The sequence below is a fragment of the Martes martes genome (genome assembly GCF_963455335.1).
Source record: "Martes martes genome assembly, chromosome: 6".
In the NCBI taxonomy this organism is placed as follows: Eukaryota; Metazoa; Chordata; class Mammalia; order Carnivora; family Mustelidae; genus Martes; species Martes martes.
The window spans coordinates 101,438,424-101,457,555 of NC_137893.1; the positions used below are offsets into that span (position 1 = coordinate 101,438,424).

Genomic DNA, 19,132 nt, shown 5'->3' on the forward strand with positions numbered 1-19,132 from the left:
GCAAGATATTTCAAGTACCATGGAATACATTTACACCTGACACTACATTCCAATTGTGTTTGAAGGGCACTACAATACGAGTCAGGCTTTAAAGGATGATAAATGTACTTCTGAGATCAGGCAACAATTGCTTAAGATTTCAGAGCAGAGAAAACAGCAAGAACAAAAACCACCAGCACCAGACAAGCATGGCCATCCACAGCAATGTTCTGGTCATTTACATCATGTGAAGGGCTGCCATTGTGTCTCAGCATTATCTCCTTAAGGTATCAGTGCATTATTTTCCAGGGTTTTCCCTCATGGATATTTAGAAAGAGGTGGGATCTACATCTCGTAAATAAAATAATATTTAGAGTTAAGAGTCTACAGTGAGGGTGGCAAACCCTTTAGTCCAAGGCTGACAGAGAGACAGAGCTGCTTTTACCTGCACAGTGTGACTTATTATACAGTGGGAAGTTAGTTGCCAACATCTGAAAAAAGGAGAGATTTCCAGGTTTCTTTGAAAGAAAGTAGACCATATGACAACAGTAAACCTAGGTCCGTACACGGAATGATTTCCTGGAGGCTAAGAACCGACTGTACCTTTGAAGGTGTGTGCGCTCCCTCAACACGAGCTCATGGATCATGGGCCCCCTGCCATCACACGGGCACGACAGGATCTCTGTCGAAGTCGAGAATGGCCGGAGGAGGCCCAGTTTCACCCAGCTGGCTTCTTTCATTTATGCTGCCCACAGACCACCTGCGAGCATCTGAGTTTGGGCCATTCAGTTTACAGCAATATAAAAAGGCGGGCATGTGTAGGGAAGCTTAGCTACTAAAAATATGATTAGTCGTCACAACAAATGCTAGAAAATAATAGTCAACAGAAACCACAACGAAAAAGATGAAGAAATTACCTTCTTATTGAGAGTCTTCCAGCGGGCATTGACATCGTCCAGGTCATGCTCCAAACCCTGTGTGCTGGTGCTTTTAGCCGCACTCTGAATAAGGCCTTGACCTAACCAGTTTACATCTTGCTGTTTAACCTGCAAAGGTTCAATCTCTTCTTTTTGGAATACCTGCGGTCAGAAGAGCGATCATTTATACAAATTATCTAACAACCACCAAATACATCATTTGCTCAATTATCAGCTTTTCAGTATTAAAGGTAAAAATTGTTTTTGTCACTCCTCCTACGTCACAGCTACCTTATGAGTAATGGTAAGAAACTAAACTAAGTACAAATTCATAATATTATCAAAACCACTCAGAAATTTTAAAGAATGATATTCTAAGTACCTTTAATCAGATTACCTCTAAAACCAAGAAAAGAGTTTATCTGTCCTCTTTCTATTGCTTCATTAGCATAACACTAGATAGTTTCTATCATTTTAGTTTAGGTCTTATAGAAAAAAGTATGGAAAATGCAAAGAAGGGAAATGGTAAGATGGGCCCCAAAAGAGCCTTACTGGGCTTTATGAGCTCCTCCAGGGATACCCACTGCTAGCTGGCAACTGCAGAAGTTTGAGACTCAAATTGGAAGTGAAGGTAAAGAACAAGGTGCTGAGGGGAGCCAAGAGGCTAATCTATAGTTTGCCAGAGGGGCGCCAAAATACAGAGCTAGGAAAAGAGAAGGGATGTTGGTAGGCATGGTAATAGAATGGGTCCCTCCCCGCCCAGCCCCCTCCCCACCTGTCAAGGTGCCGACGACCTTGCAAGAGCATGGAGCCCTCACCCCGCGGATGTGCTCACACATGTTTCCGGCACAGCAAGTCTGGTTACTCTCTGGTCACTTCATGCAACGCCAGCCATTTGCCAGAACTCTCCCCCCAACTCTCAGTCCCATCCAATTTATGGTCCCTGAATGCCTATAACTGGCAAAAAAATCTCATGTGCTAGAGTAAAATGCCAGTTCCACAAAAAGCAGAAATTTCTGTTTTCCTTAAGTGGTTCTACGTCCTGGAGCTACCACAGTACCTAGCATGTAATATGTACCACATAATTATCTGCCAATGAGTATCAGTCCAGAAAAATTATATTTACATCTTGGCGTGGACGACATTAACCTCGCAAAGGGATTATACTGATAATACATCAACTCTTTTATAGAGATACAAATGTTTTAAATATAGGGCCTAAGGGATGCCATAACAAAAATTAATGTAACCAAAGAAGGAAAGTTTCGCTAGATAGTCAGACAAGACGAGGTTTGGGGTTTGAGTCATTATACTACAGGGCACTATATATCAATAGTCCAAGTAAATGAACAATTAACAGACTATATGAAAACATTAAAAAGGAAAATAAATTAGGACTTAAAAAATTATAGACATCTTATGGAAAGTAATTTTTAAAGATGTAGAGGCTACAAGAGAAACTCTTCAAACTCTGGCCTGGGACAACAAGGCACTCAAGATAGTTCTGTGTTACTGCATGAATGAGTAAATTTAGAAATAGCAAACAAATAAATGATCATTTCCCTTAAAAGTCTCCTCTCAGCTAAAAGCTCAAGTTTTCTTCTTCTACATAAAATCCTTACAGACAATTTCCACACTGGCTCATTGTTTCTATATAACAGTACAAAATATAAACAGCCAATTACACATAACCAAAGAAATAAGAACTCAAATCACTGAGAAAAAAATAAGCTTTCATAATTTTTTAAAAGGTTATTAAGTTACCTAATTAGTCAATACAAAGTTGCAGCAAGGTGGTGAAAATAGAAGTTGTTACTACCATTCTACCTCTTTTCCTTAAGATTTCTAGGAACTAACTGCTATGGATATGTTTTACTACTTACAGAAAAGAAGGGGGACTGGTAAGAAAACTGTTCCTTCATAATTCCAGGAATGTGCCAGGGAAAAATTCTACTCTCCCTTCTCAGATAACATTCAGGACAAAAAAATTTAATATAATGTTCTAGTAAATTGCCTTCCCCTCTGATCTTGGTTTTAAAGAAATTAATTTTAGGGTTGCACATCAGAGTAGGTCTGGGTGAATCTGGTAATTTTCTAAAGTGCTACCAAAAAAAAAAAAAAAAAGGGCTACGGGCTAGAAAAGAGAACTATATATTCCTAAGAGCTTAATTACTTTCTACAAATAAAGTGCAAAACCCCTTACATAAAAAAGTACTTTTAAAGCTTTTAACCTAGTATGCCATTTAACATGTGCCCAAGGAAAAGGTAACGCTGATGGGAGCAATTATTTTGTAGGCTGGGAAGAGGACCTTTCCTGATACTGTCTAAATTCCTTATCTCTCAGTGGCAACAAATACCTAGGAGAGAGACTTTCCCCCTAATCTAACCCATAAGCACATAGACGCAAAGTTTAAAATAAAATAAAATTACCTCTGAGGCAAAGTTTACCAGAAGAGCTTAGTAAAAATACCAAAATAGCTGAACTTCAATCTGAGTGGGAAGAAAATAATCACAGGCTTGACAAACAACCCCTACTTAGGACAAGGCTGCACCCTTTACTTTCTTACCTCATTCACTGCTCACAACAAGTTAGGAGCTTCTAATGACTGCAAAACACAGCACAACTTCTCTACTTCCACATTCAGAGCAACTGAGAGAAGATTTTCAGCACGTTTAAAATGTCCTTAATTTGAGCAGACTACTTCACAGACCACAAAAATAAAATACTGTGTGTTTGTACCTTCGTGACGAGGCCTGTTCAACCTTAATAAATCCAAAATAACTCCCCTTAAATGGCAGTGTCTTAAACCACAATCTGTGGAAAAGCCTAAGAATGTTAACATAAACTCCCAGGGGTAGCATTCTAAATGCAGGGAACAGGTACTATGTCCACAATCAGCAGGACTCTAACCAGCTGGAAATAATTATTCTTCTAAAAAAAAAAGTCCTAATTAATTTGTTATGATAGATTTATCCCTACCTGGCATCTTGGAGGGTACTGGGCACATCCCTAAAATAAAAGACTGGATTTGAGCCTTATTAGAAACACTAGTGACCACTTTAAAACAGACCCACAAACTAGGGGTTGGCACTGCAGAATTTCACATTCCCATTAATTACCTGAACTGCCTGAAAGCCATTACAGACTGGGTCCAATAGTCCTGCCTGGGCCCTTGCTTTTCGGGGAGCTGCTTGCTTTCTTACTGGTATGAACTCTGGGGAACACTTCCTGTGGACCATCTCCGTCTCCTGGGCAGAAAGGGGTGCCTCCACTTCCTCTTTAGATGCTATGTTGGATTCTTCCAGATTGTATGGTGTCAACAGTGTCACATTTTTTACTAAACTTGTGCCACCACAACCTGTATCATTTCCCTCCAGATCTGTGAGAGAGAGACGTAAAACCTCAGAAGACTCTTCCACCAGTTCCCTACTTCGCGCTGTGACTGGAGATCCTCCTGGTCCGTATGTTTTCCCTTCCTCTCCAGGGTTAGAAATACACTGGCTTTCTCCATCTCTTGGTGTCATTAAGGGATCACACTTAACAGTGCCCTCTTTCAAATCATTCTGCAGGCAGCAATTTTCACCACGGATTTCCCTTTGTCCACTTACGCATTTTGTTTCCTCTAGTGGAGAAACATCATGTAAAATCAATCTGAAATTTTCATCAGGGTGGGCACTTCTACATGAAAGCAATGGGATTTTCTGTTCACTAATGGAATAAACAGAAAAGAATGGTCTGTATTGCTCTGCTATATGAATATCTTCAGCAGAAGACAAGCTTCTAATTCGTGACTGGTCTTCAGTTAAAATGCCCTGTTTTTCTTCCCTCTCTGCTGGAGGGCTACATAACCCAGAGTCATCCTCCTCCGACGTTAAAGAATTAGTACCCCACCTGCACTTGCTGTCCTTGGTAACGACATCTGACATATCAGTAGGTTCAACAAAAGAGCTTTCACTTTTGTTTGCATAATCCATAAAATTGGCCGGAACAAACATACGCCAGGACCTTCTATGTTCTTTCTTTTCTGCATGGGATTTGGCTTTGGGTAATCCTGTGGTTCGAATGATATCACTATTTAGTTTGAGCGCATCAAAGATCATCTTTTCATCTAGTTTGTTAGCTTCACGACCTCTCAGCTCAAATACACTGGAAGAAGCAAGGGCACCGTTAGAGCATAAAGAACTAACATCCAGTGTTCTGTGACTGTAGGGTAAAGTCCGATCTGTAAAATGCCTGGAAGACAGGCTACCCTTTGAACCAGAGTCTATCTGTTCATTTAGTCTGACAGTGTCATAGATTGACCGCTGTGGGACGTAACAGTCTTCAATATTTAGATCCTCTTCTTCTTCACCTTTCCCTACACATGGGGGATTCTGACGTAAACAGTCTGGTCTGCTGAGTGGCTTCCCCATTTTGTAGATAGTTAAAACAAATATTGCAGCTCTTGACACAGAGAATAAGAAAGAAGGTAAAGCATCTTTCAAAAAAGTGTACTTCCGACCAGAGTTATAAAGTGTCCTCAGCATAAAGACATATGCTCAAATAATAACAGCTTGTGATCTATGAGGTGTTAAGGTCATCATCAGTGCATCACTCTAAATGCAACTATCCTTTTACCTGGTTCTTTTTGAAATGAGTCTAAAAAATAAAGTGCATCAAGAACACAGAACAGAAATCTCCTTCCTCCCCCTTTCCCAGTTCCCCAAGTTCCCTAACACACACTCCAAAACACAGAAAACAAAACAAAACAAAACAAAACAAACACACACTTAACAGTGGCTCAATCAAAACATTCCATTATCAGTCCGTTTCCCTTTTTCGTCTAATTTTGCATCTGAGATTTCCAGGTTAAAATTTCCAAATGAGCAAGCATTTTTAACAGGCTGAATGTTATTATCCGCAGAAGTCTGTTTAACTGTAATCCACTTAAGGATGGCTTGCAAAACTTCATCTCCTTTATAAATAAACCATGCCTCAGAAACTTAAAAGACAAACACAGGGGCCATGTATTTTTCAGATCAAGGCACAAAACAAATCTTCAGAGAAAAATAAGTTGTCTAATGCTGTTACGAAAGTTAAAATCTTCTTTTACTTTTTTTGGGTGTAGCTATAAATAATCTTGATTCAAAAGGCAGTTTTTCTTCCCATATTAAGCTTCTTCGAGGCTACCCAAAAGAAAAAAAAAAATAGACTTTTGGACAGCCAAGCCAGGACAATCCAACAACCGTTTAAAGTAAACAGAAAGCACGGTGTACTATAAACTCCCCTTTAAAAAAAAAAAAGCCATTTCCAAAAAGTCTTATCTGATCTTCCTTAAGGCTTATTCCACCTGAGGAAACTGCAGCAGAGAAGAGCTCCGGGTTTCCTCTAAGGCACAAGCAGCGAAATTCACATTCAGCTGAAAACCGAGACTACTCTAGCCTTTGAAACTGACCCACTGTGGCCGCGGTTTGGCTTTCATTTTAGCTACAGCTGGAGAGAGGCAGAGGTGGCCGGTGGGGGAGGCAGACAAGGAACTCCAGCAGGGACGTCCTGCGCTGTCCCCAGCTCCTCCGGGCAGTGCGGTCCCCGGCACGCATCCTCCCGAGCCAGGGCGCCGCCAGCAACGCCCTCTCTCTTCCGGCAGCAGCTGCTCGTCCCTTCGCCGAGCCGCGCTCCCGGCCGGCAGCTCCAGCCCTTCGCTGCTACGCCCTCCCGCGACTTAACTTCGCAGTCATCTTTTTCTTTGACTCCTGGCCTCCTCTCGGGAGCCGGCGAGCTGTTTCAGGGGGAGGTACCTAGAGGCCGGGAAGCTGCAGTGTAACAGCTTGGTGGTGACATCAGCGCCCATCAGACCCGCTCCTGGCACTGGGGAGAGGGGCAGCTCGGGTTCAGAGATCCCCGAAATCCCACCAACTACGTGGTTCAACTTGGGGAGGGATCCGAAGGGCTTGCAGAGGTAGAGCCTGACTCCAGGGACTCCCTGAGGATAGCCTTTTGTGAACGCCCGTAGCCATGCTTATTTGAATATTAAATGGAGGGGGAAAGGGCTACGCAGGTCCCTACCCTCCAGATGAAACCACACCCTCAAACCACACCTCAGGCGCCGCTGTTGCAGACTCTGTTTCAGTAGCATTTGCCATGCAAAGTGCGATCACTTTGAGTCCGGTGGTGAATCATTGCTTTTAAAAGCTCAAGTTCAAGTCTGACCGTTCTCCAGAGTAAATTATTCCTGTGGGCACAGCCCTGAGCGCTGCTGACACGAATATCGGTAGTTACTAATAACCGCAGAGGCCCCTGGAGCTTAATACAAGGCCCAGGCAAAGATCAAGGGCAGCCAGTGACTCTGGATATTTAATAAACAAAATCACATCCACAGATGGTTATCGATGGAACACTCTTTAAAAACACTGAAAATAAATTCAGCAAGACAAACCTTAACCTTTGCGGGAAAAATTAATAATTTTGTTTAGATAAATAAAATCTATCCATTTTTTATTTTATGAAATAAGCAACACTATCAGAGCAGCAGACAGACCTACAAATTAAGGCGTATTGTTTTTTTCTCAATCTCACAAAATAATCATTTGAACGTAAATAAAACTGTGTTGACCTGAAGAAGGCAGTTATGGTAAAAAATTATTATTATTATTATTATAACCTTATATACATTCTCTGGTAATTTTACAGAAAAGATGTGGCCAGGAACTTTTGTACTTTTAATGAGAAAACATTATTCCAAAATTATTTTTATAAACTTAAGAACTGAACCTTAAAAAAAAAAACCTTATCTCTAACCAGAACTCTATAGGTAATAACACCCACTCAACAATTATTTGATGCAATTCAGTATGTGGCCACCATTAAGTTGGGAAAAGAAAAATACATACATATATAGCCATCTATAAGGAAAAATGTGTATAAAAGTACCTATTAATATCACAGTATCAATGCCTGTTTTTCATAGTTAAGTAGTGAAATATTTCAGTAAGCCCTTGATCCTCTGGTGCTTGAGCGCAGAGGTTGTTCTGGGTAGTAATAGTAAGAAAAAGAAAAAAGTGCACACAGTTACCATGTTTGAATAGTAGACTGGGCACTAGACTGAGAATTATGAGAGACCAAGGGTTTTACTTCCAACTGCCCCTATCCTATTATGTTTAAGATTGAAAAGTACTTATTCATGGTAATATTAATATTCAAGTTTCCGTGAATATGGATGAGTACCTTTCCCTAAACATCCTGAGATTCTCATAGAACTTTTCATAAAAATGGCCCTTATTCTCCTTAGAATCTTACTATGAATCATTATCACAATATTATTTGGGCTTTATGCAAACCTAAGAAGAGCAACGTGTAACTTTCACATTTGAGGTGGATAGTGTATTTTTAAAATTAAATTTTTTAAAAATATTTTATTTATTTATTTGACAGAGATCACAAGTAGGCAGAGAGTCAGGCAGAGAGAGAGAGAGAGAGAGAGAGAGGAGGAAGCAGGCTCCCTGTGGAGCGGAGAGCCGGATGTGGGGCTCAATCCCAGGACTCTGGGATCATGACCTGAGCCGAAGGCAGAGGCTTTAACCCGCTGAGCCACCCAGGCGCCCCTAAAATTAAATTTTTAAACTACATATATAATTCACATATAAATTCAAGCATTCATTAAAAAAAAAAAAAAAGTACTATCTACCAAACACTACAGTAAGCACTGGCAAAAAACTGGTGCAAAGAGATTCAGTACCACTGTCCTTATAGAACTTAGAGTACAGACAGAGAATATGGGTGAGAAAATGGGCACAATACACAGTTTGGAACTAAGGAGTGTTAAGGAAAAATGCCCTCAATGCCCTCTGGTGATTATGTTTAAGTATATGCCATTTATTTAATAACTGAATTCCTATTTTATTAAACTAATTTCAACTAAGTCTACAAATGATAATCCTAATAATTCTGATTCAAGTTAAAATCTGAGCTATTGATATTATATTAGTATTTATGATAATTATAGTGTGTGTATTAATGTATGTATGTATACACGATGCATGTATGTATATATCTTTGTTACTTAAAATCACATTCTAGGGGTGCCTGCATGGCTTAGTCGGTTAAGCATGCAACTCTTAATTTCAGTTCAGGTCATGGTCTCAGAGTTGTGACTTTGAGTCCAGTGTCTGGCTCTGTGCTGAATGTGGAGCCTAAGATTCTCTCTCTCCCTCTCCCTCTCCCTCTGCCCCTCCCCACCCACAAAACAAAAAACAAAAAACAAAAAACAAAAAACAAAAACACCTCACACTCCACTTTGCTCTAAAAATGTATGAGTTCTTTAGTTATCCAGATACACACTTTGTGTGTATCCAGATACACACAAAGTGTGTATCTGGATAACTAAAGAACTCATACATTTTTAGAGCAAAGCTAGACCGGTTTATCTTTCCTTCCCAAATTTTATTTACACAGCTACTTTAAATGTTATAGTCTCTAATGTTAATAAAATTAAGATATATTATATAATACATAATAAAGATATGTTAAACTGTTAAATATTAATCATTATATCTAGACCTCTCACATTTTCATAATACACAATGAATAAAATGAGCAGAGTTCTTCTGAAAAATAGTCCAACCCTATTATTTCATAAATACAGAAATCATAAGGTTAAATGTTCCCAAAATGTGACTTTGCTTACTTGATGTTGCCTACTAGGTATTCGTAAGCTAAAGTATCTCCTAAAGGCAGTTGATTTTGGAAAAGTACACAAATTCTAACTGCATAATAGCAAACTAGTACTACTTTCTCATTTTCTATTTCTAAGGTGAAATTAAGTCATTGAAAAATAAAGCTCTTCAAAAGTCTTACCACCAAGTGCAACAAACCATTTCATAGAAAAGCTAAAGGCTAATTTTACCAACTAAAACATGCAGTTCTAGGGCTGAAGGATTGGTAATATCGAGAAAGTCAATGTGCAGTAAGCAGAGAATGTGTATTATCCACGAAAACTGACAAGAATATTTTCCTGGCCCAATAGCTAGCTACTGAAATCTGGATCAGAAGCCAAACAAGAGATACATGATTTGTTGGGGGAGGGGAGAATATGGTTTGCTATGACACAAAAATAAGCCTTTGGAGCAACAATTTCTGTTTTTCTCTAAAACATAAACACTACTAGATAATGAAAACTGAAAGAATCCCATGTTTTTAGTTTCAAAAATAATAAACATCTTCACATAAATAACTAAAGGATTTTCAAGGACACTTATCAGATGAATATGCAATAGCTATTTATTTTAATAGAAATAGTTTATATTCAAAAAAAAGTAGGATATGATAACACACCACAAAAGCAAACAACTTCAAAAACACTTAACAGACTTACTGTCTAATCTTGATGGGAATTTATCTTGATGTGAATGCTAGGTTAATAGTTTTAATAGGCACTTGCTATTTTTCCTGTAAGTAACTACAATATTATTTTTCCTCTATCTTCAATGTGGTTTTCAGATGACAGCGGATAAAAAATACTCTGTGTAACAGAAAGTGATTCTATATATAACACTGCTAATTGAAATATAGGCATATGTGCATATATAACTTCTGAAAGTTAAAGTTTTTTTAAAAAACTTCTAAAAGTTAAAAAAGTTTCTGCAAGTTAAGGAAAAACCAGTGTCTCAATGTTCAACTTCCTCAGAAAACCAAAAACCAAACAAAACCTGAAAACACTTTTCATACTAAGACACTACTAAAAGAAATAAAGTAGTCTTGAAATTAAGGCAATTAATAAGTGAGCAACAGGATATGTGAGTACAGACATTTTCTCAGGGTATCCTGGTTCCTGGACAGCTCCAAAAGCTTTTCAGTTAACTTTATAACCACAGCATTGACCTCCCTGAGACATTACTTAATGAATGATTACAGTTCTAGGCAACCACTTAAAAAACATTTACAGGTCAAATTTTCTTAACAAGAGACCAATGTATAATTCCATAACCACAAACCAAATTCTCTCTCTCACACACACACAGACACACCCACACCTTTAAGCAACCTTCCACATTAATAAATTATGTAGACCACCTTTTATCTAAGGGAGGTCTATATGATAATGACAACAGATGCGATAATCTGGCACTGCGGGAGGGGGGAAAATCCCTTTAAAATGGTGATATAGTTTTATCCCATTAACAACAAAATCAAAAAATAAAAAATAAAAGAGAGAGAGAGAAGAAAAAAAAAAATCCCTCCCCCCACACCTGGCACATAAAATCTCTGGCTAAAACTGCCCTCTGAACAACCTACTTTAATTCTCAATCTTAAGGCAACAGAAGAGAGAACCATGCAGCATAGAGAGTGACAGTGTTACTTAGCAAAAACAGAAAGAGAACGCACGTTGCCAAGTTCCCTTCAGAGGACCCTTCCAGGGTAGTAGATCCTTGTGTTTGACGTAGGAGAGAGGGCACCCATGTTCTGCTGGTTTTTGAGTGAGAATTACGAGGTATTACTGACACCACACAGCAGATCAGTGTCAGCTCTCAGTAGCTTGGCGTCCTGGTCTCTGCTTGGGTGGGACTTCTCTCTTGCGCAGCATGTATGACATTTTTTCTTAAAAAATCTTAAGTGCCACACTGATGCTAGCTGATTAAATGATGTGACCTTTCCATAAAGCCCATGCATCAAGTTGTGGTTTCTACAGTGAAAATATTTTCATCTTTTAAAAATACCAGAGGAAGATATCGTGCAACTGCCTTGCTAATAAAGTCCCGTGAACAGAAATCCAGTCAAGTAAGTAAGAATTTTTTTCCCTAAGGAAAACCTCTTCTACAACAGCTTTATTTCATGTCCTCCTGTTCTCAACTAAAATGGGGAACAATTCGCCACAGGCCTCTATATAACAATATGGGCACACTTAAAACCCACTATGTTAAAGCATTCTCTGGAAAGTTCAATTTTATCTTTAAAAATATGGTGACATCACAGAGGTTGTTTTAGGATCATATCATAAATACCTTAGGAAAGTATTTGGAAAGTGATTTATTTCAGCAATACTATTTACAAATAGGGCTCCAACTGCCTGGTTTCTGCAGCCTCAAGATACCTGGCATTTTAGCTGACCACTATTCAAATGAAGACACCTGGGTTAAACAATGCCTTCACATGGACCAGAGAACATGTATCCCAGTGTATGAGGCAGGTGTTCTGGTCTCTGTCTATGGTTTTGGTTTGGCTTAAACATTTTCTGCTCTATGTAATTCTATTTCAATTTTGAAAATAAAACCAAATCAGTTTAGAGAGACTTTGTACTGGAGATACATTGTTTGTGGGGACAAACTGAATTACAACTTGGGGCAGCAACAGAGTGGCTAGAAATAAACAGTAAAGCGGTTCTGAGGTAAGCCTTTTTACCATGGCCTCTTTAGAGGTGGGAAGGGTACATGTTTAGCCAGGATATGACTGTATATGTTCATTAAAACATCAGGTTTCTTTGATCTTCATTGAAATTAAATCAATTCAATATGGTGATAGTGATTACTTCATGATGATCAGAAGAAGATCTGACTGGCTGTTGATGACATCACAGGAACTGCTGGGACATGATCCTTGTATACAGTTGGTTACATGTGTCTTTGATAAATAAAAATGTGGAAATATTAATATTACTTAATAATGTAGTTTGGATTTGAAGATAATGTTACACTAAGAATCTTTAGCAGGAGGCAGGGATGGGGGAACACCAAAGGGAATTTTTCTTTTCTGCCTAGGAATTTATGATGATGCACATAGAATTTAATGTAATATAGACAATTTAAGTAGAAAAATGATACTTTAAATTATCAACAGTAAGAGAAAACACCTCACGTTTCATACATTTTAGTCCAGCGACTAATATTTAGAAGTCAGAAAACATATGGTAAACCGAACTCACGCAAATAATTTAAAAACTTTAAGCTAACATAAAAGGTAATACCAATCTATTTTCAAAAATTTGGAATAGCTTTTACAGACAGTGAATTAGGACATTTGGTTCAGAATAGCATAGGTATTTAATCATTATGTTTAGGTTGGTATCTTAAACATGAATTAATTTTGAACTTTCAAGGATATTAACTGCTATTTCTTAGGTTAATTTTTAGAAAAAAAATGGAAGCAGAGAAGTCTTACCTAATTTAAATAATCCATTACCCTCCCAGTGACTACAAGGCACCCTCTACTGAGTAGCTAGGTAATAGCTAAGTTTCAGTCCTACTCTGAATTTTATATTATGAAAAATGGTTATAAGATTCTACCCATGATATTAGGTTAAACTAAAGCTACCTGATAGAGTAATGTCAAACTGGATTACATTTCAAAGTCTAATAAAAAATAGACCCAGTACTTCAGTGCTCCTTCTGTTTTATATTTAGAAATTATAAAAATAGCTATTATTAGCAGACTATTATTATTATATTAATAATACAGATTATTCTACTTAATATTTTAGGAAGATTTAAAAATTTTTTTTATTAAAACCAAATGTCCAACAAAAGTCTGCCCAACAAAAACCAAATTAAGATCTGAGTGGTTCACAAATTGATCTGCCACTTGAATCAAGAAAGACAGTCTCACTTAGACAATGACACGTTTGGTCTATGTTGGCTGTAGAGGCAGTGGTAGTCAACACCATCACCATCAACATTACAGCATCTACACACACATTTATCTCATTTTTCTCATAGCAGCCAGTTTTATAGAACACTTAGGGTATTGCTAGTCTTTGGATTCAAATGAACAATGGCTTGTTAATTAGGCCACCCAAATTTGGCTAGAGCAGATTTTTTTTTTAAGATTATTTATTTATTTATTTGACAGACAAGAGATCACAAGTTGGCAGAGAGGCAGGCAGAGAGAGCAGGCTCCCCGCCGAGCAAAGAGCCCGATGCGGGGCTCGATCCCAGGATCCCGGGATCATGACCTGAGCCGAAGGCAGAGGCTTTAACCCACTGAGCCACCCAGGGGCCCCTAGAGCAGAGATGTTTTAAAATTTCCCAGAGAAGGGACGCCTGGGTGGCTCAGTTGGTTAAGCAGCTGCCTTCGGCTCAGGTCATGATCCCAGCGTCCTGGGATGGAGTCCCACATCGGGCTCCTTGCTCGGCAGGGAGCCTGCTTCTCCCTCTGCTTGCCACTCTGTCTGCTTGTGCTCACTCTCGCTCCTCTCTCTCTCTCTCTGACAAATAAATAAATAAATCTTTTTAAAAAATAAATAAATAAATAAATAAAATAAAATAAAATTTCCCAGAGAAAATACCAGATGTGCATCATGACAAATCAGGTTGACACAAAACGCTGTATTATTTCCACCAAAACATCCAAGCTGGGACACGCACTACCTGTGTGACCTTGGGCAAGTCACCTACCTAACTCCTAGCTCTCAGCTTCCTTACACTAAGATGGGGATAATAATAGCATCCATGTCTCAGGACTGTTAACAGGATTAAAGACAGAGTTTAGAATAATGCTTGATAGGTAGTAGTAAGCCCTCAATAAATATTAATTGTTGTAATTGCTTTTTTTAGAACATACACACACACACACACACACACACACAAAAATAAATAGAATTAGTGATTGTCTACACTACCATCTTTATTTACCATAATAACATTCTTGTTATTTTTCCCCCTCTGGTCCTGGAATATATTAAATGTAGACAACTTGTCCACTTGGAAACTTTTATTTTAGTCACTGGGTCTCAAGACACTGAAGTTATGTCAAGATGTTCTTTATTACTAAATTTCATTAAAATCAATCAACTCCTTCCAAAGTAATCAGAAGAGAGACAACACAGCATGATAAGTGGTTTATTTTAGAAGAAATGACCACTTTATTTCTCTTCACAATCAAATAAAACAATCTCTGCAGCCATTAATGGTAATGATGCCTTAGTGCTTTAGAGTTTACAAAACACTTTCAATGCAATGGTGAGAGAGTTTCTCCTACCTTTGCTTTTTCTTACTTTCAAAAGAACTTTCTCTAGAGAGAGCCATATTTTTCAATGTACTCATTACTGGGAACACAGAGAGGGAGGCATCTACAAGCAGCAGCACCAATATTATTACTTTGGCCCATTTTCTTACAAGTAGTTGAAGTAGTTTTTTGGTTTTTTTTTTCCTACACAAATTCACGGAAAATCCAGAGAAATGATAATGTTTCACAAAGGCACTGGACATGCTTCAATTTCACTAGGAAGAAGGCAACTTGATTACTGTCGTTCAAGCACTCAAAATTTGTCAGGGTTCTACAGAAAACTCCAGAGACTCACTCATCAAGCTCTCTCCCCAAGTCTCTGAGGCAGCCATTGCCACAGAACTTTGTTTTTCTAATAGCAAATACTCTCATGTGAAATCTCAACTTTGCAAACCAAAAACAGGAAAGTCTGACAGACCAATTAAGGAAGTAAAATCAACAGTATGATAGCCTTCCCTTAATTAATTAAGGGAAACCTCCCTAAAATGGGGCTGGGAAGTTCAGGAGGGGGAGCTCTCATTGCCTACCACTCAGTCCTCAACTGAAATCCAACAGGAAGAGACAGAGCTTGCGAGTGGACACTAATACTTCATTGCTGCACAGACAGGAGGAAGAAAGGTTTACTTCCTCCTCCCTAAGGCCCACAACAGTCCAGCCAAGGAGAGACGGTCACAACTCAGGCAGTGAGAAGCCACTATCCTTTCAAATCCCAGTTTACTCCAATGGACATTTTGTTTATAACAGCCTTCCCAAATTCTAGCTTTCCTCTATCAAAGAATGTTCCTCTCCTTTGTTCTCCAGACTTGTCTATGGTTCTGCCCCAGCTTGCTTGTCCCACCCTGCAATTCTCTAATAAATCAATCTTTTGCTGGTAAAATAATTGGCAGTTTTACTTTTTAAGGTTAACACTTTCTTCACCTTCAAAAATCAGTGTCTATATAGATTCACAGATTTTTAAGCCCTGAAGGAACTGGGCCTTAAAGGCATCTTATAAACCACAAATAACCATAATAGTAATAAGAAAAAGAAGTTATTTTTTCAAAACACAGTCCCCTAAATAATGTTATTAAAGCTGAACAAAAGAAATACTATGTCAAATATAACAGCACAGAATTTGATAGCACATCTGATTCTTATTCATTTCTCATGGTAAACAATTCATAGTTTTGCAAATGCTACTTTTATTTGGTCTTATTTTATCCTTTATGTGCAAATGGTGGGACTAATTGTCATACCGGTCTTCACCGCAAAGTAAAATATACCTCATGAATAGAACAAGACCCCTGCTCACCCCAAAGATTCATATTGGTCCCATGCAGCAAATTCTCGATATGTAGGACCCCCTCTGTACAGGGTTGAACCTGTCTTTGTCCATTGTGGAGATGCAATTTCTGCCCTTACTATCACAAATGAGGTCAAATCCAGTGACAATGCACATGGTCCACCATTTTAATCTAATGTTCCATTTATTAAGCTCACTCTAAGCTATCAAGTGGCAGACATTTCTAGCACTGAGGAACTTGCTGTTCATCAAAAATATTTTATTCCTAATCCTCTGGAGCATGAGCCCAAGATTTGTTTTTATAAAACCAGGATTACGACATGGAACTCCACTCTGCCTTTCAAAATACGAACTTTTGGAAGAAAAAGTTTACAAATGAAATTAAATTTAAAAGGATAAGAAGACTATAAAAAAGAAAGGAGGTGGAAAAGACTATAATTCACCATTTAAAGAAAATGCTGGGAGACAAACATGAAGAGAACAAGCTTTTTACGTTATAGTTGGGCCTCTGCAGGAGAGTTTAAAACGTGGCTCTGGTCACTCCAGATGTCGGTTGTGAATGACATCAGAAACAGACCCCACAATGTTAGTTTCAGGCTCACCTGAAACTTTTCAAGCACCCTTTGACCTCTTGATATTATCTCAGGTCTAACCCTACAAGGGCCCAAATCCCTAGAAGGCTTGGAAATCTCCACATGCCTGGATATTACCCCCACATGTGCTCATTCAGGCTCAAACACTGTATGATAGCTATATTAGAAGGCTCTACAAAAAAAAAAAAAAAAAAAAGAAGGCTCTACAAAACAGGCAATCTGGGGCGCCTGGGTGGCTCAGTGGGTTAAAGCCTCTGCCTTCGGCTCAGGTCATGATCCCAGGGTCCTAGGATGGAGTCCCACATCGGGCTCTCTACTCAGCAGGGAGCCTGCTTCCTCCTCTCTCTCTACCTGCTTCTCTGCCTACTTGTGATCTCTGTCTGTCAAATAAATATATAAAATCTTAAAAAAAAAAACAAAAACAAAACAGGCAATCTCCTTTCTGTACCAGTTACAAATTTCTTTTAAAAATAAAAAAGAAATTGTTTTTCTAATAAAATACAATGAAAATATGAAATAAAAATATTCTTTAAATTTTTTTAAAAAACAGTAAAAATGAAGAATTCCTACCTTGAACACATCAAGCTGTTGGTTAATTGTCTCTGTTTCCATACCAACAGGGCCTTGAGACTCTTCATGTTCTTCAGCCTTCTGAAGCAGAGTAGAAAATTCCTTCAATTTGCTATAGAATTCTTCAAGACGTGCAATTGTTCCTTCAACCTGCTCTTCCCGGGCTTGGGCTCGATCCAGTAACTTGTTGCATTGTTTGCTTAAAGCTTCCAAGTCCCTTTTGATTCCAACAAGATCAGGCGAGGTCTCTTCCATGGCCAGCATCATCTTGCAGGTTTTATTAGCATTGTCGTTGCTGGCTATGAGGGCTTCTAGTTTCTTCAGAAAGGCTTTAATAGCCTCCTTCTGCTTTTGCAAGGTGTCTACATCTCTCCCCACTGGGGCCATGCTATCCAATTCATCATCGAACTCTGCAAACTGAGAAAACATCTCTCGGATGGTATTCTGGAAATGCCCAATGCCCTGAAGTTTGGTTTCCAAGAACGAACACCTTTCATCAACCTGCTGATTCAGTGCACTATGGTCTTGAGCTAAGGTTTCTGCTTGTAATAAAATATCAGAGGTTCCCTTTGAGTCTGAGGCTTCTACCACGAGGTCCTGGGCAAGTCCTTTGACCAAATCTACCTGATGCTTTACAGTCTGAAGTGCCTTCTGCTGGGTCTGCAACACGGTCAGGTACTTGTTACTGTAGGCCTGGGGTCCTAGGGAGTCATGGGCATCCAGCTGTTCCTTTGCACACTCAAGCTGCCTTTTAGCTTCTTTGGAAACTTCCTGAAATTCTTTCAACTTCTGGGCCATGCTTTCCAGAGAGAGTTTCTTAGTGTGAAGTTGTTCAGTGACCATCTCTACCTTCTGGATCAGTGATTTATTCTCATCTGTAACAACCTCTTTATCTACCTCACAGACACTGAGCAAGCTGTTGGCTGCGTTGTTGAGCAGTTCTACCATCCCCAAGTGTTGGTTCATTTCCTTCTGCAGAGACTTTAACTTGGCCATAGCATTCTCAGTTTCAGCAGGATCCAAGCAAAACTTTATTTCCTCCAGGTTATTCTGACATTCGTCTATCCATGGCCGAAGAGTCTCTACATGCTCTTTATACTTTCGGGCTTTTCCCAGTGAATCTTTTACCTTGTCTTCTCGTTCTTTCACCTGCTTATTAAATCCATCCCAATTGGTTTTAATTGTGTTAAGCTGTGACTGTAAGGCCGCCTTCTCAGACCCTTGTGTTTTTAATAAGAGATTTTCACCTTCTGCAATGGTTTTTTCATAAATATTAGATTGAGCAGACAGAGTTTTACTAAAGTCTTCCTGGTCTTTAATTAATGACTCCAAGACATCAAGTCTGGCTGATATTGGGGGAGAACGGTTTTGCTCCTCTTTCTTCGTATCCAGCCAAACCTGGAAATCTTGGGACATTTGCTGAAACTGGTGAGAGCTTGCACAGGCTGCCTGAAGGTGCTGAACATGATTCTCTAAAAATGAAATCACAGATATGTTTATTTTACATCAAAATGTAATCTAAGCTATGAAAAGCCAAGAGAAAAACCACCAAATAAGTGGACAGAACTGTCTAAAAGGGAAATGACTTGTCCACTGGTGCAGTTTTTACATATCATGAAGGCCCCACGCAGCAGCACAGAGGGACTGCGTGGGTCTGGGTTCCGGCTTAACCCCTCATGAGCTGTTAGACCCTAGGTCGATGATTAAACCTCTGAGCCTCATCTCCCCAAGTATAAACTGGCAAAATTAATAGAAGCTGCTGTGGCAATTAAATGATAATACATGTAAAGTTCTCAGCTTCATGCCTGCCATGGGAACG

General features: G+C 38.9%; 1 protein-coding gene across 3 annotated transcripts in view; it reads right to left on the reverse strand.

Moving 5' to 3' along the window:
• Nucleotides 1-19,132, reverse strand: part of DST (dystonin) — a gene marked incomplete at its 5' end in the record, with an annotated part of 401,175 nt that overhangs the window by 76,311 nt on the left and 305,732 nt on the right. For all 3 annotated transcript variants that reach the window (XM_080806480.1, XM_080806481.1, XM_080806482.1), the window contains 2 exons: nt 897-1,058; nt 17,314-18,785. In XM_080806480.1, the coding sequence (XP_080662606.1) occupies nt 897-1,058; nt 17,314-18,785 (1,634 nt within the window). The remainder of the gene's footprint in view (nt 1-896; nt 1,059-17,313; nt 18,786-19,132) is intronic.